Source organism: Glossina fuscipes, unplaced genomic scaffold, assembly GCF_014805625.2.
Source record: "Glossina fuscipes isolate IAEA_lab_2018 unplaced genomic scaffold, Yale_Gfus_2 91, whole genome shotgun sequence".
NCBI classification, from domain to species: Eukaryota; Metazoa; Arthropoda; class Insecta; order Diptera; family Glossinidae; genus Glossina; species Glossina fuscipes.
Window position 1 is genome coordinate 631,406 of NW_023998445.1, and position 22,498 is coordinate 653,903.

General features: G+C 33.4%; 2 protein-coding genes across 3 annotated transcripts in view; one reads left to right on the forward strand and one right to left on the reverse strand.

Moving 5' to 3' along the window:
- Positions 1 to 558: 558 nt before the first annotated feature.
- Positions 559 to 4,637, reverse strand: LOC119638597 (probable serine/threonine-protein kinase irlF). The gene is made up of 9 exons (XM_038035464.1): positions 4,572 to 4,637; positions 4,455 to 4,507; positions 4,209 to 4,385; positions 3,135 to 3,297; positions 2,850 to 2,989; positions 2,676 to 2,769; positions 2,489 to 2,617; positions 878 to 1,027; positions 559 to 804 (listed from the first exon to the last, which is right to left on the reverse strand). The coding sequence occupies exons 1-9, from the start codon at positions 4,635 to 4,637 to the stop codon at positions 559 to 561; spliced, it is 1,218 nt and encodes a 405-aa protein (XP_037891392.1).
- Positions 4,638 to 10,850: 6,213 nt separating this feature from the next.
- LOC119638637 (cyclin-dependent kinase 4) overlaps positions 10,851 to 22,498 on the forward strand; it is a 15,576-nt gene continuing 3,928 nt past the window's right edge. For both annotated transcript variants that reach the window (XM_038035534.1, XM_038035535.1), the window contains exons 1-2: positions 10,851 to 10,973; positions 18,820 to 18,985. In XM_038035534.1, the coding sequence (XP_037891462.1) occupies positions 10,865 to 10,973; positions 18,820 to 18,985 (275 nt within the window). In that variant the 5' untranslated portion in view covers positions 10,851 to 10,864. The remainder of the gene's footprint in view (positions 10,974 to 18,819; positions 18,986 to 22,498) is intronic.

A 22,498-nucleotide genomic window follows, 5' to 3' on the forward strand; every position in this document is an offset into this window, starting at 1 on the left:
GCAACCGATTGTAATACTCTTGAAGGAAACTATATTGATGAATAAAGCCTACATCTTAAAAAAAAAGTGTCTTCTGAGTTAATTCTGGGACTAATGTACGCTCTGCGGCTTCCTGCCGACCTCGACACCTTATAATAGATCAAGGAGAGTTCTGGGAGAAGTTTCTTTTTCTTTTTGATCTTGTCTATATAGTCAGCCTATAGAGGCTGATAATATGAGAAGTTAAGATTAATCGAACTTCGATGACCTAAGAACTTGCGTGGACACTTTCGCACTGACGGACTGCCGGACGCAGGGGTTGGGAATGGTAGCAACAATTCGTGGTACGATATGAAAGATCCGACAATAAGTATAGCCCATCTAGACTGTTTACTTTCCGCTTTGTTGAATCATTCAAAAGTACTACTGTTGTCAGCGGATCACGAAAAGTTTTCTTTTCATTCCTTTTGGCCTTCCTCCGTCTTCCTAAAGGTAGGAAAGACTCTTTCGGTTGTTTTGTGATAGTTGTCGTTACCGCAAAACCGCTAGAGCGGTGATTAGGTAAAATTCAGCCTGAGCTCATCCTAACACTTCAGGAGGCGTAAAACCTCCTAACCATCCCTCATTCTTGTGGACGCTGGTAAACGCTTCGTATCGGGCGCTTTGGAATGAAACATTTTCAACGGAGATGTCCACGTTCAACTTTAGAGCAAATACATCGACTGTGTGATAAAGAGCGATATTTATCATTGTACCATATTCAGGTCGACGCGACAGTTCTGACATAGCCGATGTAATAAACGTTAAGTCTTTACTACTACTTTGCTTTGCGCGTATGCATGTTTTTTTTTTTCTTTTATTTAATATTTAAAAATTTTCGTAGATCTCATTAACGTACAGCTTTACTGTATGGCTGCTTTTTATTGGCCACTAAAACACAACCAGTTCCCCGATATAATTCGTTGAATTCTGCTTCCTCTCTAATCTTATCTCTCTTTTCGTTTAGACAATATGCCAAGTAACACTTATGCCATTCGTTGTTACGTATCTGCAAATGAAGAAATGCAGATATGAAAGAAAAAAACAAAAAAAAACATTCATTAAATCAAAATTAGTTACAAGAATTTAGAGAAAGGAGTAAAGTAAGAGGAATTAAAACGACATTAAAGACTTCACTTAAGAGAAATGTTATGTTTGCTTTGGAATGTAAATATTAATGATAATGAGAAGGAAATATTTCAAATTTCAAGCAAACAGAATTTTCTAGAAAAAGCTTTCAGGTCATATGCATGAGTTTTTACAAGCAAGTGGAGCAGGTGGAGACAATTAGTTCAGTTTTCCGGTAATTATTTCATTTTTCTTACTTTTTGTTCATAATAAATATTTGCTTGGGATGAAGTATGCAAAAAAATAGACCCTCTCCTTCACCTTAGTTTTCTCTCTATTATTCTTCGTCTTTCTGCTGTCTTTGCTTCATTTCTCTCTCTTTCTCTCTCTCTCTCTCTCTCTCTCTCTCTCTCTCTCTCTCTTTCTCTCTCTCTCTCTCTCACACACACACACACACACACACACACACATTCTTTTTATCTTTTTCTCTCTTCGTCTTCCAATACACCTGCCTACCTATTTTTTTTTTCGTAGACGCCATAGCAACGCTTTGCGAACTAGTGGACATGCGGCTCTTGGCCGAAGCCAGCCCGGAGCCGCTTTCGCGTAATTTCAAAATGACCCCTTATGGATCGATGTTCTTTGCTCTATCATCCCAAGTCCCTGGTCTTATTCATTCATATATCGCTCTCGTGTGACCTTGCTCCGGCAAATATGGCGTTTTTCGTTCAGTTTTCCCGTATACGTAAATTCAAAGATCTGAAAAGCATAATTCTCAGAGACTCCTAAGCAGGACAGCCGAAGACCGCATCGTCGTCTTCTTTGCTCGGACAGAGAAAAAATTGTCATGCCCGGAGAAAACTTGGGTTAAGAAAATATTAACTTATCTCTGTTGCCTGTATGTCCATCTGTCTACCATCTATCTATCTATCTACCTATCTGTCTATCTATCACTAATCCCTCAATCTCTCTCACTCTTAGTCTTACCTTATTTTTCTCTCTATTCTTCGTTTTCTTTTTTCCCCGCTCCTTCTATTTTTTATCTATCTGACTATCTATTCATCAATTTACCCTTCTCACACTCTCTCTTTCTCTCTTTGTTTTTTTTTTTTTCGCCAACCCTCCTCTCACAAGAAAAGCACAAAATTCTTGAAAACAAGACGGACAGGGGGCCGGACAAAAAGTGGTTCAGAGAATGATTCTGAAATTGAAAACAAGCCGCATAGAGGGGCGGACAAGCTTAAATTGATTTAGAAAATGATTTAGAATCGATCGGCGTAATAAAAAAGTGCATCTATCTTAAGTGCTTCCAGGTGCTTTACATACATTCGCAGAAACCTAAAAAAAGGCTTCAAAAAAAAAGAGGAAGAATTCTAAAAAATCCTGCATTACATCACTGTACCTTTTCTTTTTCACGTTCCTGCAAATCATTAAGTAGTTCTTGATTGTCTACGAATTGTTGTTTCAAATCCTCGGTCAACTCGTTGCGTTTTAAACAATATTCTCTTTGAGAATTCTCTAAAATTTGTTGCTAATAAAATGTTTTTATTTAAATCAGAAAATAACAAAAGATATTTGCTTATCCCTACCTCCAGCTCTTTCGTTTGCTGCTGTTTTTTCATCACATCCAAGAGCTTCTCATCTTTACGCTTTCTTGCATCCAATTGGGCAAACCTTTGACTTCTAGATAAGAACAAAAACAAATAAATAAATAAGTTTTTATTTTTCTCTTTCTTTAATTTTATTCATATGTCACTACTCACTCCGCTTGAGATTCTTGTTTCAGTTGATTACTCTGAAGAAGACACATTTCTTTGAATTCTTGAGAAATTTTCTGATTTTTCTCTTGATCCAATCCAGAGATGACATGACGTAATTTACTTTCATAATATTCTTGATATTCCTGGAATGAAAATTTTCAATTCATCTCAGTAAGCTTCTCCTCTCTTCTCTCTGTCCTCTCTATTCCATAGCTGACACGGAGAGTGTAATGACATATCTTTTTTGCTAATGCAATTATTTACAAAATTTTGCATTTCTCTTCTTACCCTTTCTTTTCTTACTCTATCCATGACCGTTACCCACATGTCTTCAATTAATTTTTCGTTTTCTTGACGCATTTTCTTTTCCTCAATTTGATATAATTGCGATTCCTTCGTTTCTAATAACAATTCTCTCGTCTGATAATGACGCCATTTCTCGCAATTTTCTCTATTGAAATTAAAACAAAAAAGGAAGAAAATTAAATTTGATCGGAACCGAATCTTTTATACCCATCACCCCATTTATCCCATAAAAAGACGAAAGATGTAAAAGAGCAAAATTTTCATTGGTCTATAATGTGGAGTGGACGCAGCTGATTTTTTCTATTTCCAAAGTAAAAGTTTTTGCCGTAAAGGCATGTGGGCGGTGTAGGCGTGTTCCTCCCAAATTCTTTTGCAAAGTTCATTCGGCTAACACGAGAGTGTTTACCACAAGTACTGCAAAGTTGCGCAAAAAGACGTATGGACAGACGAAATAGGCAGACATGTTTATGTGCATTCCATATCTGAAGCTGGCCACGAAATTATATACTTTATGGCATTTTTGAAGCTTGTCGCTGCGCGTTATAAAGGTATTGAAAACACAATTAAATTTCGATACACTGTAATATTGGGTAGGCCAAGGGTCATTTCTTTCTATTTTTGTGCACGAATGTCACAGCATCGCCCACAGAGTATGCTATCAAACTATTGTACATTTATTTGCTATGTTTTACGACTAATGAGCAACAAACCAATTTTTCATTTCTTTTGAAAAGCAGAGGTGTTCCCAGTTTACATGGCGCTATGGACATGTCCGGCGACTGATTTGGCCCATTTGCAATATCAACTTGCGTGCAAGAACTTCCAAAGCTTCGGCCAAATTTGAAGCCGATAGCTTCGTTTTTTCGGTCAAGAGAATGTTTACAACACCCAGTGCACAGAGGGACAGACGGCCTCGCTTAAGCCCATTTAGAATCTGAAGCTAAAGCTTTCTTCTGGGCATTGCAGACGTTTTGGCAAGATGAATATGTCCTTCATCCTTCGGTGATGGGTATAAAGATAATAATTTTTATATTCTCTTTCTCTCGAATTGCTTACAATTCTCTTTGCTGTTGTTTCAATTTCAATAGTTCCACTTCAGCTCTTTCCCTTTCTAAACGTTGCATATTCAACCATTCAATGCGTTTCTGAAAAGATTCCTTCACCCGTTCATTAATCAGCCAAAGAATTTCTTCATTATACTGGATATAGTCGGCTTCCAAAAGATCTCTTAATCTTAAAGTCATTATGCATTATTATTAATCGCATGTTGATATATATATATATATAACATTTAAGCATCACCTCCTTTGTCTTCTTTTTAAATTTTTTTCATAATCTTTTAATTTTTCTTGTATCTGAAGAAAAAAAAAAGGAAAAACAAAAGATAATCATTCTTCAATGTTGAGGAGAAGCGCTTACTCTTTGTTGAATGGAATTTTTAATGTTTTTCTTTTGCGTGTTCCCCAAAAATTCTATAACATCCATTCGATTGGTATTACGGTTAGCGAGAAGGCAAAAATTCAACTGTTGTCTTATGTTTAAGGCTTTATAGAATTTCAAGGTTGCCGGGTGATGAACGTAAATTGTTTGAATTTGCCATAGCAATGTCTAAGTAGTTTAATAAACGTCGCAAACATTAAATAGGTCGACCCACCATTTTGTCAAATAAACAAAAAATCTTTTAATCGCTTACGCATTTGTGTACCCTTCACCACTTGCTAGGTAAAGGTACGCTAAATCTATGTGAGTGCATGTAAGACTCACAAGGCCATGAAATAGACCCACCCTTTGTTTGTTGCCTGGTCAGTCCGTCTTGTTCTCTTGCGTTCACCCTACAGTTCCTTGTTGAAATTTTATTTATTACACCGACATATATTTTATAGCAATGAGGGACATTATTGCAAATGCTTGGAATTGAATCACATTCCCTATAATATTTGCATTAAGCAAAATGGTGTAGGATATTATGTATATAATGAGCCTTGTTTTTCTTTCCGCTATTATTCTTATATGCAAAATTTAAAAGCAAATAATGGCTCATTAACTTAATACAGTTGGAAAAATGTTGAAAAAAATAATCTGCCAACAGTTGCTAGTAATTCTACCTAGTTATCTAAATGAGAATACAATAAGCAAGTGAAAACCCTATAGTGGATTAGGGCCCAGCATTAAATACTCTATATTAACTCTCATATAGTGGCGTATAAGGGAATCAGTCTCATAAATTGCAATCTGTAGGGTCAACGCAAGAGACGATCCAGACGGACTGGTGAGTTTAGATCGATAATAAAAGATGGGTATATTTCACGGCACAAAAACCCGGACAGATAGAGGGACAATCAAGCTTAAATCGATTTAAAAAATAATTTTTTAAATCCTCGTGGGTGTTGCGTACGTACATAGAAATTTAACATACCTTTGTACCAAAAATGGTGTAGAGTATAAAAACTATAATAAATAATTCCTCTTACAGCCATGTTCCAAGCAGTATGAAAAATAGAGTAACGCTTAACATTGCTGTGAACGCATATGAACCGAACAATTAAGTGCAACAGTATATTCCACATACCCCTGAAATTGGAATACATAAAATTTCCTTTTTTCTCCGATCTCCGAAATGTTTATTCAAGTTCTAAACCCTCGCAACAATAATCGAACTTCATAGGGAATTCTTTAGGAAATAGTTAGGGGATATATATTTAACGTCTATACGTCTCTTTCTTTCTTGCGTATTTTTATGTGGATTCTACTTTTATTTCAAATTTCCCTCAATCTATCATCACATTCTCATCGAATGGGAATGTGTCTAAAAAAATGTTCTTAATAGAAAATGGAAAGTGGAATGGAAGCTTTAACATGAAGCTTGATAACATTGAATTTAAGCATACAGGCAGAAGGGAAAATGTAAATAGTTGGAGATGTTTGGGATATACAATTGTCCATTAAATCGTAGAAATCATTCCCATGCACATTGAAAGTTTTTGTTAAACTTATTTAGTTTTGATATATAGAGACAGTGTTCTAAATATTTCTTTTTAATTAGCTTTTCTGTAAACAAATTTTTAACTTTTATTAAAAAGTTTTATTTATTTATTTTCTCATTTATATAACCCAGGACTACAAATGAATCTACGACTTAAGTTCTTTAAACTAAGTTAAAATAGAAAAAAGAACTTTAAAAGTGAATAAATAAAACTGAAAGGACAAGAAAATTGATTAAATCCAGAAAACAAATTTTATATACATCGATATCTTAATCATGACTCCATTAAATGGAAACAAATTTTTTTAAATTTTTCTTACTAAAGCTTAGGCGACCCACATTTTCATACCGTACGGAGCAATTAGGTAATCTTCAAGTAATTCTACCTTTAAAAAAAAATCCTTTAAGCAAATTGTTTGCGTTCGACCTATGTCGAAACTAAATGTAACGGAAAAAGGAGGACCATATTAATACCGAGCTGTTTTCAGCCATATTTTACGAAAGTTAAAAAAATCGCTCACTAACTTCTGAAAAGTTCTTTACTCTGTAAGGTATTGATTTGTGCCCTAATAAGAAGACGAATGGAAATTTAATTCGATATAAAGAAGAATGACAACAAATTTTACCTTCATCCTAGGCGGAAAAAATGATCGCAAACATTTCCGTCCAAAACTAATTCAAACATATTATCTACCTATTGCTTGTAGTTTCGAATGTAGCTGCGCAAAGGTAAAGAACTTTGTTTGTTTAAAATAGCTAAACGGCATAATACGACAGCAATCGCAATGTTCTTAAAAAGAGTCCAACTGATTTTTGTAAAAAAGTCCCACAGAAAAAACATATCTATAACAACAGAAACTTACAAAAAAAAAAGGCAACAGCTTCTACTTCATAATATATGTTGTAATCTTTTATTTGGAACTTAAATGTTCATTTTGTACTCCTCTTTTAATGTTAATTTACTTATTTAACATTTTCTTTCCCTTTAAAGGGGAACCATAACAGCTGAAGTGACTTTATATTCCACATATTACAAACAATATTTTCCTTTTCTAACATGGTTATTTAGCCAAGAATAGAACCTTTAAACAAAATTACCTATTTCGAAGAGTTTATTATGGAATTTATTTTTTCAAAGGGGAAAAATTCCTTTTTTATTCTCTTTCATTCCCACTTCTCTCAGTGGATCGCGATTTGGAATATATTGGAAAGTAAATTAATTGGATATTATAGCCAAGTCATAAACCTTTTACTTGTTATACTATCCACATCCACAGTAAAATGTTGACATGAATGTTTATCGTTGTCTATCAATAATGAATCCCACTACTAAAAGAAGGACAGCAACTTTCTTGCTTTCGAAGCTAATATCGAAGCAACAATTAAAAGAAATTCTGAAGTTTGATTAAAACTACGTTTTGTCCCCTGCCAATAGAATAGAACGGTGGCATTTATTGCATTTATTCTCTCTTAAGAAATGTTTGGGCAAACATGATACAATCAAACAATTCTTTATACCGTTTTGCCTAACCTCTTTTCTTTTTTCTGTATGAAAGTATGTTAAAGCAATTACCAGCTTGTGAGACAATTACAAAGAGAACGTACGATGTTATATTAACATGGGTTGCGTTTGTCTGCTTTTGCATATTTTGTTTTTACAGATTACTCCTGATTTTTGTATTTGCTGTGATCGTGTGTTGCTTTTGGTTCGCTTGTACATATATGCACATATATATATATATATATATATATATATATTTCGTTAACATTAGAGGATTATGTTAGTTGAATTAAAAAATCCCCCCTTTATTTTTTGGAGAGCACACAGCTAACGGACTTACTCTCGCTGTATTTTTGTGATTATGTAGTGAAAAGCAAAAAACATGTAAAAGACAAAAAATGCTTTTTTTTGTTTTATTTTTGTTTTTGTCTTGACGTACATTTGCGCTATTGAGTGCTATGATGTATATGAGTGAGTGAAGTAGTTTCCATGCACGGCGTTGATTTTGACAGTTGAGTAACTCTTCGGTAGCATTTTTCCTTCAGTGTAAGCTATTAGGTGCCGACGACGCGATAAAATTCCAACGTCTTTAAAAAATTTATTGAATAAAAAAAAGCCAAAATAAATAAGAATTTTCTACATGCAAAAACAAAAAAAAAAAAATTCATTTATAATGAATATTACTTAACCGCTATATATTTCGTATGAAAAAACAAAAAAATAAAGAAGAAATTTGCTAAAGTAGCACTAAAGTGTAACAAAGAAATTTTATTTGTGAAAATAAAGCGAAGAAATTTTGTACAAAAAACACACATACAAACACATTTACATAAGAAATTATGAGTACTAACTAAAGAAATAAAAAAAACGCGTTTTTCGTATTGTTAAGTAAACTTATTGTTGTATATAGAAGGCAAGAAAGCAGCAGCAAACCAACGCCGCCACCATCATCAATAAATATATAGCACACATAGACGACAACGATAACAGCTAAGTGTTTTTGCTGCTAATTCAATGGATAACAAAATTGTCTTGAAAAATAAAAAAGAAAAAATGAAGAAAAATAAGAAAAAAAAAAAAAGCTTTGGTTTGGTACAATAACAAAACTCAATAAATAAAGCAACGTCAGAGCAATATGTGCTATGTGCTATGTTGACCGGTGATGGTGGTGTTGCGACTATGGCTGACTAGTTGCGGCCACTTAGCTAACTATAGATATGTTTTAATCAGCGACCGGCCGGCCGGTATCGGTTCTGTTTTTTCGTTGATTTAGTGAATGAATTAATTATTATCACACACAAACGTTATACATATTTATGTTTATATATATATATATATATATATATATATGCGTATATATATGTATATATATGTCTATATATAAATATAATTCATTTTATAGTTGTTAAATTTTATGAGCATATTTTTTTTTATTACAATGTTATGGAACAAATTCCTCAGTGTGTGAAACGTTTAACTGGCAACAAATTCCGTAGAGTGTTTGTATGTATGCATAGGTGTTTGTGTATATATGAGATTTACACAAACACAAACACACACACACACATACATACATACTGTTGGTATGGTAACATTGTTAATGGCAGTCAATTGGCTCTTGGTATATAGCGTATACACATCTCATAGCACACATCTACAATTGTTTAACTAACAAATATACATTTATATATATATATATATATATATATATATATATATGCGAAACTTAGTCGGCAAATCGTTTTGTATATGGAAGGAAAAAAAAAAAAGTCAAAAATAACAATAGCAACACAAATTTTATTAAATACAACGTGTTTTTGTTTTTTTTATTTTTTTAGTTTTTTAAAGCATCATAAAATTTTTACGTGCCCTTGTATTTACCATTTATCAATCAAGCTTTATGTGTACAAAACCAACTACAGGCGTGCATATATAACACAAAAAAAAAAAAAACAACGTGTTTAGTTTTTCTTGGGCAAGAGTAAAACGTTTTTTTTTTTTTGGTTTTAGAAATATATTTGATTTTTGGGTTTTTTTAAATCATCATTAAGAGATCATTAACCTCTGTCACCCAAAACTTGTAGACATAGACTCTGGCGAAAGTATACATAACATAAACATATAAATCGACACACACAGTTATATAGACAGCTTCGTTTGTAGTGTTGTTATTGTTTTTTTTTTTTTTGTTTTTTTTATATTATTTCGTAGTATTTTCTCTATATACAATGTTTTTAGCTCGTTGCCTATTTGTTGTAGTTGTTCTTGTACTACTGCCTTGTGTTTTTGTTTTGATTTCTCTCAATCTCTATGTAGTTCTAGTTAGTATAATAGTTTATCTCATTGCATACACATACACGATCCATACATGCATGCACGCACACACACACACACACACAGACGCGCGCGTATCTATAAGAATTTACAGTACCTTTGATTATTATGATTTAGTGGCTTGCTTTTCATTTTTTTAATCAAAACTGTTACACTCTCGCGTTTGACTGTTTTCTCTTGCTTTCTCCTCTACGAGCACAGAGTGATAAAATATGTTCCATTTCCATGTATATAAGACAAATTCTGTTAAAGTGAAATATTTTCTATAAAATTATATGCTAAGCAAAAAAATGATTTCATTGCAAATTTATTTATTTGACAATTTCCAACTGGCAATGCTACCTATGTCCTTAAAACAAAAGTTATTGTAAAGAATACTTGGTAACCCTAAAAAAGGAATATTACTTATTCATATATATATATATTTTATTATATATTTTTTTATTAAATTTTCTTTTTTTTTTTTTGAAATTCTTTTTATTCATTTATTTTGTTTTTCTTTACTCCCACATGTGTACATACGCATACCCACAAGCCAGTTGTTTGTAATCATACATATGCCATAATTCTTTACCTTTTTTGTTGTTGTGCTTCCGTTCGCGTCTTTCGTGGCCGCATATGGCTTATGTGTGTATACAGTGTTCTTTTATTTTTACTTCTCTTTCGTTTTTTTTTAATATTTTCAGAAAAGAAATTTTTTTTTTTTTTTAATGTTTACTATTTATTTATTTAGTATGTGTTTCAATGCATAAATTAAAAGAAAAAATTAATAAAGAGCAATCGTGTGTGGTGTTTATATATATTTTGTTGGAGGTTTTTTTTTTTTTTTTTTTTAAAAAATTTAAAAAAAAAAAAAAAAGTGATTGTAAACAGTAAATAAAAATAAACGAAAAAATGACTTCGAAGCATCTCATAAAACAGCAACAACAACAACAACAGCAACAACAAACATTTAATGATGGCAAACCTTTCAATTATGAGGAGCTCAACGTCATTGGCACTGGTAAGTTTCGTAATCGAGACAGAAAACATTCTTTTTTTTGCACGAATAAATGAATATTAAGGACATCAATAAGATGTAAACAAAGTTCTGAATGAAAGCCATGACTTTTGGAATCGACCACAGCATCAAGGTAAAAGATCTTATAAAATTGCCTGCCAAGTAATCGCAAGTCAAGTTAGATTTTAGTAAACGATTTTTTCTATTCTTCTCTATATGTTCTATGCTCATAAACCATAGCAAATAAATGTACGAAAATTTGATCGAATATTCTGTGGGCGATGCTCACTTTTGTGGTATTTGTGCACAAAAATGGAAAAAATTGACCACGCCCAATCAATATTATAATGTATCAAACTTTAATTGTTTTTTCAATTCCTTTATAACGCGAAGAAACAACCTAACAACATAAGTCCCATAGCCAGTTTCAAATTTGGAATGCACCTGCCCTGCCCGTCTTCCATATGTCTATTTGCGCAACTCTGTAGTATTTGCGGTAAACATTCTCTCTGTTAGCGAAAATGAAGGTATCGCCTACAAATTTGCAAAAGAATTTGGAATGGACATGCCTACAACGCCCACTTGCCTAAGCGAGAAAAAATTTGTGCTTTGAAAATAGAAGAAATCAGCTGCGCTCACTCCATAGTAAAGAGCATGAAAATTTTGTTCTTCTACTTCTTTTGTCTTTTTTTTAGGTTAGCGGGGATGAGTATAAAAAATTCATGCCCGACCGAATTTAATTTTCTTACTTGTTTTTTTTTTTTTTTATGATCTTTCTATAAATTTTTTCATTCTCACTTCTCATAAGCATGCATTGTGATGTTGCGTTATATGTTTCACAATTTAATTAGGTTATGTCGATTGTATGCCTTTATGAGTGGGATTCCCCGAGTTATGCGAGAGAGGAAAGACTTAATGTATTTTTTGCGCAATTTAGTTTAGATTTTTAAAGCATAAAATTATCTTTTATAATATATTTAATGAATTAATATTATGTAAGAGCGAAATAAATTCTGTCTGTCTGAGAGGCCGAGTAAGCAAAAAATCTCGACTAACAACTCTATGGTGCGCGGTATAGTTTTCAATAAAGCCGATGGATAGCTTAGATGCAATGGATTTTAAGACTTTAGCTTTAAAAGTTGTTCTCTGGCTAAAATAATTACAATAAGTGAAGTTTAGCGAGAATTTTTCATCTCGCACATAATGACAGAAAGTAAGCGACGGTTAAGTGATTATTGATGTATTAAAAGAATTTGACAAAAGTCATTAGTATCTGTGATTTCTGCACATGCATTTCTCAGTCAACTTATATAATACATATAAGCCATTCACGACAACTTGATATAGAGTAATCCCCCCCTATAACACGATACTCTTATAACGCGTTTCCATGTTACGCGATATCTTATTCCCCATAGAAAACGTGTGTTTTCCCCACGAGCTTTCCCACCTTATATTTCTGTACTGTCACTTATTTCAGATGGCTTCGAGAGCGAATAAACATGTAATAAAAATGAAAAGTTAAACGTGAAGCATTTGCACATAGTCTGCTATACGCGGTCATGCGAGCGCGTTTTTCTGTAACGCGAAGCTAATCTACCGTATTATGAGGACGATTACTGTGCCGCTCGTTTAATATTTACTCCTTAATGACAGAAACCAAGTTAGATTACTAAGCTCTTTATATAAAAGATCCAATCACAATCAACCAAACAGTACAATGCAGTTTAAAGAATATTCAGTGCTGATCAGTGGCAAGTGAATTTTAGCTTTAGACCAAGCTTCGTCTAAGGTAACGCAAGTAAAGAAGAAAAATCGTAATTTATGAAGATTCCCCATAATCGCAGTTTCTGATATAAATCTTAATTGTTGTTACGAAAATCCCTATTCTAGTTTCATGCTAACCAATCGATTTTGCCCAGAAAATAAATTTCCGAGAGATGGAAAAACTTGGTGCATATTCATGGCGCGGCATGCAGCTAGCGGCTGACGATAAAGATTAACAAAGAGAAGGAAAACCCAAGTGCACATTTATGGCGCGTCATGCAGCTCTCGGCCAAGAAAAAAGATTACGGAAAACACATTAATTGCGAATAACAGGATAATGATAACTTGCTTATGTAAACAGGATATTTGCGTAACAATATGTTCACTATTACGTTTAAATTGGTTTTAGTATTCAAAATGAGGTTAGCTAAGGTTAGCTTTGCAACTAGTATAGTTTATTGAAAGAAGAGTTTAAAGGCATTTAAATCTATCTATCTAATGTGTCTGAATTATTCCGCTATTACGTAATTATCGTTCAAACATGAATGCCTAACCAAACTCGGAAATTATACAAATGATCGACAAATTGCACGAATCGACGATTTGCAGACGGACATTGGTATAGTATTAGTAATAGTATTAGACAGACAGACGGATTATAGTATTTTTTGAGACGCACATGATTTCGCACAATTATGGTTTTTGGTTTCATTAGTTTAAAAGTGGCGAATTCTCGATGTTATTGACAGAGAATGGTCTGATGAGCGAAAGAAGTTTCAAAACAATGAATTGCAAAACTTATTGGACGAAAGACCAGACCAGCACAAACTCATAAAGGACTTTCCGGCAGTTTAGCAGTTGATGAATCAACTATTTCTAAATGTTTACATGCGTTGGGAAAAATCCAAAAAGAGAGAAAGTAGCTACGATGCGAATCCTTTTAATATCGCGGTTTCATTGCTTGCCGGGCAAAAAAGAGAAAGAGAAAGAGAAAGAGAAGAGAGAGAAAAGTGGAGTTTGTGGCAAACAATGAGAAATGGCTTTACTATGACCATTCCAAACGAAAACGGTCATACGGTTATCCAAGAAATCCATCCACATCGACACCGAAGCGGAAACTTCGTGGTCGTAAGGTGCATATGGTGGAAGCAGTAAGGTGCAGTGTGTTACGAGCTGTTAAAACCGAATGAAACTTTTATTGCAGATGTCGAGTGATGTCAGTTGAACAAATTGTACGGTGTATTGGTGCAGTTAACAGACGCAAAGTCATCTTCTTGCGCCAAGCCATACGTTGCAAGACTTGCCAAGGATACACTGTTGCAATCCGAAAGGAAAGTTCTGTCCCTCCCAGCGTGCTTGCCAAACATAGCATCTTCTGATTACCCGTTGTTCAGATCGATGCAGAATGGCTTGGCTAGCATAGGGTTACGAAATGCTGAAGAAGTCCCAAATCGATTTCGTTTCTTCGCTACGTTATAACGATGTTGCCATTAAGATAGGAAAATGTTGCAGGAAATGGTGGAAAATATTCTGATTAATACGTGTTGTGCAAACTTTTCTCAATAAATATATATAGATATATATATATATATATATATATCTGTTGTATATACGCTGTTGTTTGCTCCATATATCGTAACACGGTTGACAGGATTGACACAATTTCGACTCACTATCCGGAAATCACGGGTCTGCAAACAATGTTACCATATATTTGTTAGGCCGAAGACTTATTGAGTAGCATGTTATTTCCTAAAAATTCTTTTATCAATATCCTTTTTCTAATATCCCTTTATTTTATGGCACCAGCATATCAAAGCATCGAAAATAATTGTTTGCTTTTCCTAACATTTTGCCATTTGCGTCATTAGTATGATTAGGGATATGATACTCGTCCTACATCTATTCACTGTATCAAATATGTGCTTTCCATAACAATGTTTAGCTTATTTGCCGCTGAATATGTTACTCAACGGAAATTTTATCGTCGAGCAACTTTTCACTCGACAATAACGAAAATAAGTATTTTATCGGCTGCTGTCAACTCATTGCTTGCTGATCAACAGCTATAAACCCAAACACAAGTATTACAATCTAGCTTACCCAAGATCGTAAATCATGTGACTCCTGTTTAAACAGAAATGAATGAATCTCGAGCAAAAATATTTTCTTTATACTCGAGTTCATTTTTACTGATAGGTTAGGTAACATATATTCTTTGAAATTTGTTTGCAACAATAACTTTAACCTTTAAAAAAGCAAATTCTATTTTTAGTCTACAAGATTAAAGCAAATCTTAAAGCTGATCACCGTCAACTTTAACTTTATTGAAGGCTTCAGCTTAAAGATCAACTGTAATCAAAGATAAAAAAAAAATATATGATATCCCAAAACTCCGTGGCTCCTTCGCGTTAGTAATTTTAGATAAATTTTCATGCTAACGGAAATGCAACTCTGGCTAAAGGGTAATAATCAACTCTGATCGAATGTAATGAAAACCATTTTAAATCTAGTTTTTCATTATTTACAAAAATATCTAAAATTTTAATAGCCGATCTTAGTATTACTGAAATGTGAAATAGAAATGTGTAATTCAATGAAAAAAAATCGTCCTTCAAGGATAAAGTTCCAAATATAAACAATTACCCAAAAACGAAGTGATTGCGTCTCATGCCGCGAGTTTCGCATAACGTTTGTGATACCCCAGAACTCCGTGGCTTCTTCGCTTCATTCATTTTAGATAAATTTTCATCCTAACAAAAATGCAACTCTGGAAAAACGTTAAAAATCAACTCTGATCGAATGTAATGAAAACGATTCTAAATCTAGTTTTTCATTATTTACATAAAAATATCTAAAGTTTCTGTTAATAGTCGATGCTAGTATTGCTGCTAATTACGATAATTATTGTTTCCAAATGATTTTTAACTAAACAAGTCTGTGTTTGTATTGATTTTGCAAAATTCATGAATTATGTGCAAATATTGCAAAACGGAATGAAAACATAAATGAAAACAATAGAACTGTGAAATTCAACAATGAAAAAAAAAAAAAACTATATCCAACGATCTTTTTCTGTTCCGGTAGCTTAAATAAATACAAATAAATGCGTGCATATATATAAAGAAAATATTTTTGCTTGAGCAAGTGTTTCTTTCTAAAATGCGACAATGTTGATTTATGATAAAATTTTCTAAATAAAAATTTAATTTTTTTTTTTTTAAATTTTATTAATTTGCTCCAATATAATAAATTTATTTATTAATAAAATAAACAATAAATCATCTTTTTTGAACACTTATTGATTAAATTTATGTGACAACTGATAATAAATATCAAAATGCATCAAACTAAGGTGACCCGGTGATTATTTGCCGTCAGGCAAGCAGCACGCATTGAAATTGTGAGTTTTGTTTTAAGAGCCATTGCTCAACCGCTTGCCATAATTCATTATCTTTATGTCTTCGATTTCGAAGGTTTCCTTCCTTTAAAGTACGATTTCTTCCGATTTTCTTTCAAGCCGTACAAATATATCCAAATAAAGCCACCGTCAATCCGCTTAATTAAACGCATTCGTAACGTGATCTTCTTCAGGAAGCTTTTGAACTTGATTTACAACAAAATCGTGGTTCCCGGCGCAAAAAGCAGTCCAAAGATCACGCAGGATGTAGTAAGCTTGATGAAGAATGTAGGTTTTTATTGAAAAATTGTACATTTTTTATCAAACGGTACAAGTTTTATTTCCTCTAGATAATCATAATAAGTTAGGTCAACTTTTGCGAAACATCCGCAATATATGAAATGTGTTACAGTGATCGTTTCCGGAGACGTAACTAAACACACAATTACTCTCCAGATCGCTGTTTCCGGGATATTTTCATAAGGCCTTTCTTGGCCCAATGCGAAAATAAATTACATTGAACCACTTTGATGACTATTTCTCATAACAAACCGTATTTAGAAAAAGTGGCTGTACGAAGAAAATTTACGAATTTTATTATTTCCATATAAAAAAAATGAGTAGTATTGTGGCGCATGTGCAAAAGACCCAGTCGACTTTTGTACTTCCTCCCAAATAAAAGGTTCTTACAAAAAATGTTTTCTGAAAATTGAGGGAAAATATTGATTTGACTTATACAATAAAAAAATTTGGACTACGTATGCCCAGTTTTCAGATCCGTCTTAACATAAAAATTCTCATAAAAAGCGAATCAATTTATGTAATATAAAAACAAGTGAGGGTGTTATGATCATTACATATTCGCACATAACGCCAATCATTACATATTCTACGCCACTTTGCCTAGAACAGTCAGTCGCTCGTTTTGGTAGTAATACGCCAAACAGTACACGCTATTTCCAAGCGAAGCCACAGCTTTTACGAAAGCCCGCATGTGAGAGCTACGTCTATATATATTAGGGTCAAAAAAAATAGATCTATGTGATCCAAACTCCCTACCGTTCATTTTTTTCCCCAAATAAAAATTAAGCCCTTCTTCTTCCGCATTCAATAGACTTTGTCCTCGGGTCAAAGTATGTCAGTATACGACATTTTATCAAAATATCTTAAAAATTACGACCTGGACAGACCTCAGACGGACAGACAAGTTTTGACCCAGAATCAGAATCATTTACTGAGTCAATCGCTATAATGAAGGGTGAGTCTATCTAAAAGCCCTTTTGCGTGCTAAATACGTCCGCATTACTTAATATACCCTGTACCCCAGGTGGTGTAGGGTATAACAAGGTATCATTTTTAATGTTTTTACTTGAAAGCCGGCCTTGCCCGAGCGCTTCATTTTTATACCCTACACTACTTGTGGTACAAGGGTGCATTAAATTGGTGCGGATATGTGCAACACGCAGAAGGATTTAAGATAGGCGTACCTTTTATTATACCAAACGATTCAGAGTCGATCTAAATGCATCTCTGCCTGTCTGTCTGTCAACCCTGTTTCCTTGGGTTCAATCTACAGGCCGCAATTTTTGATATATGGTAACGAAATTTGGTACGATTACGCTTTCTGACCCAAGGACGTACGCTATTGAAAATGGTTGGGATTGAACGATTTTTTGGGTTATTTCCCATACAAAGTCTTACTTTGAATGATCATTATATGAATAACCGTAGGATGGTTAGAGTATTGAGTAACTCAACGTGTAGGTCAACGTGCACTATGACTACAAAAAACTTTCAAACAGAACTTCATGAAGAGTTCACTTTTGGGTAAGTGATATCTGCGCAATATTTTCTATTGTGTTGCAGTTCTCGTTGAACCAATTAGAAGCAATTCGAAATTGTTTACTTGAACTTGGAAATGCCAGTGAGGCGGAACTATAAACTTTCTCTGATTGCGTTCTCGCTTTTTATACGTTTTTTATACGTCCATCGTTAAAGCTCTTTAGATATGATGGAAAGTGTTTCGCAAACGTTAAACGAACTTGATTAGTTAAGAAGTAAAATTCATAAGTAATTAGCGGCCGATATTCTTCTTCCTCTTCTTCTTCTTCTTCTTACTTTTTCTTATATTCTTTTCTTTCTTATTTCCCTTTTCAGGAACGTATTGTTATGTTGTTGCTAAATAAACAAGAATTACTTGAAAAGTTGAAATGCCTGTCATTACTTCAATTGTAGTTAATTTCATTAAAACGTACGCAACAATTAAAATCGCATCATCAACATTTTTAATGCGATTTAAAACCAGACACAGAAAAATAGCGAACAATACAGACAATGTTCGCTTTTAATATCATATATAACGTTTGTGACATTGACCTCTTTGTTGTTGTTGTTGTTGTTGCTGTTTTTGTTCTATGTTATGTTTTTTTTTTTTCATTTATATTTAATTCATTTTTTTTCTTTGTATAATATTTTATTTTATTTAATTTTTTATTTTTAATTTATTTTCATGTTTTCTCTTCATTTCGTTTAACTAATTACCACTACTCTCCTGGGAAATAAACGCATATGATTTACTTTGCGCTACAATACTGGTCATATGTATATTTATATATTAATATGTACATATATATACATATATATATATATGTATATCGATACATATATGCGCTCTATATACAGGCGCTTATGGTACAGTATATCGTGCCAGAGATAATCATAGTGGGAAAATTGTCGCTATCAAAAAGATCCGCATACCTTTGACAGATAACGGTGTACCTATGTCAACACTACGTGAGATTGCTTTACTAAATCAATTGAATTCATCAGATCATCCAAACATTGTTAAGTAAGTACTCAGCTAAGTATTTTCTATATACGTTTGTTTATTTAACCTTTTAATTGCGCGTAACGGAAATGCTGCTTAACCTCTTCACTGCGGATAACGGAAATAATATGTTATCTCATCTACTTGTACTAATCGAATTCTTAATGAAATGGTTTACTTTAACTAGCAGAGAGGTGAGAAGTTGCAGAAATGGAGAAATAAATGTGAAAATATGAGCAGACTTCATTCGGTAGACTATAGACTGCTGCCCTAATTTGATTCAAACTGGCTTGTAACTTTGTCGAAGTGTTATGTAAAGCCAAGTGTTAATGATGAAACAATTGCATTGACGATAGCCTCAATATTGCAATTGCAAGCAGTTTGATTGCAATTCGTTTTCAATATACCAGCAAAGGCTACTATCGCTTAGTTTATTCAAAAAAAAAAAAAAAAAATCTCTTATTAAATTTCATTAGCCATAGGGGAACCGTGCCATTCAATTGACTAGTGCTCAAGAAGTAGATTCAAGGTCGCCTTAAAAAGAGTTTAAAAAATCGTCAAATTTCAATCTTGATGATGATCCTTTAAGTGTGAAAAAAGGTGTGTTCTAGCTAAAAACAACTCTGAAAACAATGATTAGGCGCATAACGAACTTTTTCCGCCTTTTCTAAAAGCATTACTATGCTGGAGTGTACTAAATGCCAAGAAAAAGTTGGCATTTAACTGACTATAAACTAGAAACATTTTTAAGTCAATGATAAACTCGGACATAGTGTAAGATTTCCTTGGTTAAATGTGTTTCCACATTCAAGGTGACCAGTTGTTTTCTACGACTATGTAAAGGACACTTATGACAAGAATTACGAATATTCAACTCTGGCCCCTGGACTCTTTGCAACATTTAGCTAGAAGTTTCACATACTTAGATTATCCAGTTGACAACACAACACCCAATAAGGTCATAGAATAACATAATGAGATGTCACCACTATTGACGAATCCCTATGATTTTGAGACAGTATCCGTCTTCAAAAGTTCATTATATTAGCTTACAAGTTACATTTGTTTTTGTGAAACAATCAAAAAATCTGAATTTCGTGTATGTTCTAACGGATGTCACTCCAAACAGGTTGACATTATAAATCGTATTGATTCATCACTAATGATCCTACGAACTTATTGAGTGACGCTTCACATTTAAACAATGTCTACTCTTCGCTTTAACATTACACATATCCCGCTAACTACTTGTAAACAGGGTTGTTAAACGGCATCATCGGACAAGTGTATCGATTACGACCTTCCACTTTTAATTTATAATAAGAATTTATTACATGTAAATAATACTCAATATAATATATTATAAAAAAGATTATTAAATGGAATACGATAGGATCGAGTTAATGGAAAATGCACAATTTCGATTTTACTATGTGGAAACATGCATCACAGATCTTATGAAAAATAGTTATTTTCGATCTATAGAAAATTCCAAATCAAAGCAGCTTCGTCCGGCTGTCGGTCCTTTGTCTTGTTGAGTAGCACAGGTTCCAAATATTAAAGTAAAAAATTGAAAGTTGACACAAGTCCTTAACACTAATGGACACAAATTCATACAATTTGGACAGAGCCGACTAGTAACTACCTTATACTACTTTGCTTAATACAATTCTTCGCCTTTTTTCGATGTACACTACCGAAAAGCTTACTCGTGAGGAGAGTTCTGAAAACTTATTTTCTTAAATTAATTTGGCAGATTGTCTTGTAGAAAATTATGGTTTGAAGGAAAATTTGTACAGAGTAGGAGAGATTCAAAAAGTGGCCCCATTCCTCTCAACATGCCACATTTATTTACTGCCCCACAAAACTATTTTTCAATTTTTGTTGAGAAATATTCAAAATTGACGGTTTGTTGCACGCAACGACCCCTTAAGAACAGGTCTTTGGGAATGAGAATTGTTCAATGCAATCCATTTTCAACAACTTGCGTCCTTGTCAGTGTATCAAGCTGCATCATAATACATTGTACACAATGTGTACATTGAACACAAGTACACAGAAGCGGATATCCAGCGGAAGGACAGACACATTTGCCTATCATGTACCTATTCAGACAATGATTCTGAACCCGTTAACTTAATGAAAGGTAGACCTACTTTAAGCCCTCCTAGGTATTGCATATATCCGCAACAGCTTAATACATACCTAAAACCCCAAGTGCTCTGTTGAACAAGTTTGATAAAAATGAAGAAGAAGAAAAAAATTTATTTATAAAAGAGCTTACAACACATAAAATCCCTATTAATTCCACTATATAGCTATAGATAAAATTTCTTGAAAATTTTTAAGTTTGGAGTCTGATGGCTCGGTTTGAAAGTCTTGTTACGATCGCCCAACTGGCGCCGATGGGTCCAGAATAAGCAGATTAGCTCCAACATAATCGATATTTAATATTTATCTCACGGACATGTTGGTTCGGCATCTATACTGCCACTTACGACAGTTACACAGAAATCGAAGGCATCTAAAATTTCCATCGATTACACGATCCTTTATATCCTTTTTGGATCCTTAATAAACGAGTGTATTAAATAATCGCTAAATTGTTTCGTTCGTTCGAGTCGTATTTAAGAAAGATTTGCTTTCGCTTAAATTTTCAATCAGTGGTCGGACGGTTTAGGTTTATTACATGACCCTCTAACCTAACTCATCACCTTACGGCATTGAAATTAACAATGGGAACCAGAGCACACATGCAAGATAATTGAAATCATTGTTATTATATAAGTGTGTAAGTGTGTTCGTAAACATGTTTGCATTTCCATGATAATGAGAATGAATCATTGCTTTGTCGTTTGGGGCGAGCCGGCACTAGTGTCGGCAAGCAGCCAAGTGCAAATTTTCAATTGTTGGATTGCACGCATGCCCAGACGCCTTAACGCCAACATTAACTGTAAATAATACAATTGCACAAAACGCTAAAGACCACAACAAACATTGTAATAATAACAAAAACACCGGCAGATCAACGAAAAAAAAAAAAAACGTAAAAAGAAACAAAAAAACTTTGTAGCGTTAATAATCTTACAATGAATGATACAAAGATTTAAAGAGGAATTATTGGTGGTTGGTCGTCGTTGTGATGTTGTGTTGTGTTATTGTCATATGAAATTTTACTTAATTAGGAAGGCACAAGCACTGATTGATTGACTGACTGACTGACTGACTGACTGACTGACTGACTGACTAACTGATTGAATGACTGACTGACTAACTGACTCTTTTTAAATGTCTGCGTCATCATAACAGCCGTTAATCATCGGCATGATATTCCCACATAGTTATTTAACACATATATATATATATATATATATATATATATATTCATGCATGTGTGTACGTGTTTGTGGGTTTTTTTTTTTTTCTTTTTAAATGTTCTCCGTTGTTGAGGAACTTCTTCTTCGAGGTCAAATGGGTTTGTGTTGCTCTTTATATGTTTATATATATATATATATATATATATATATATATATG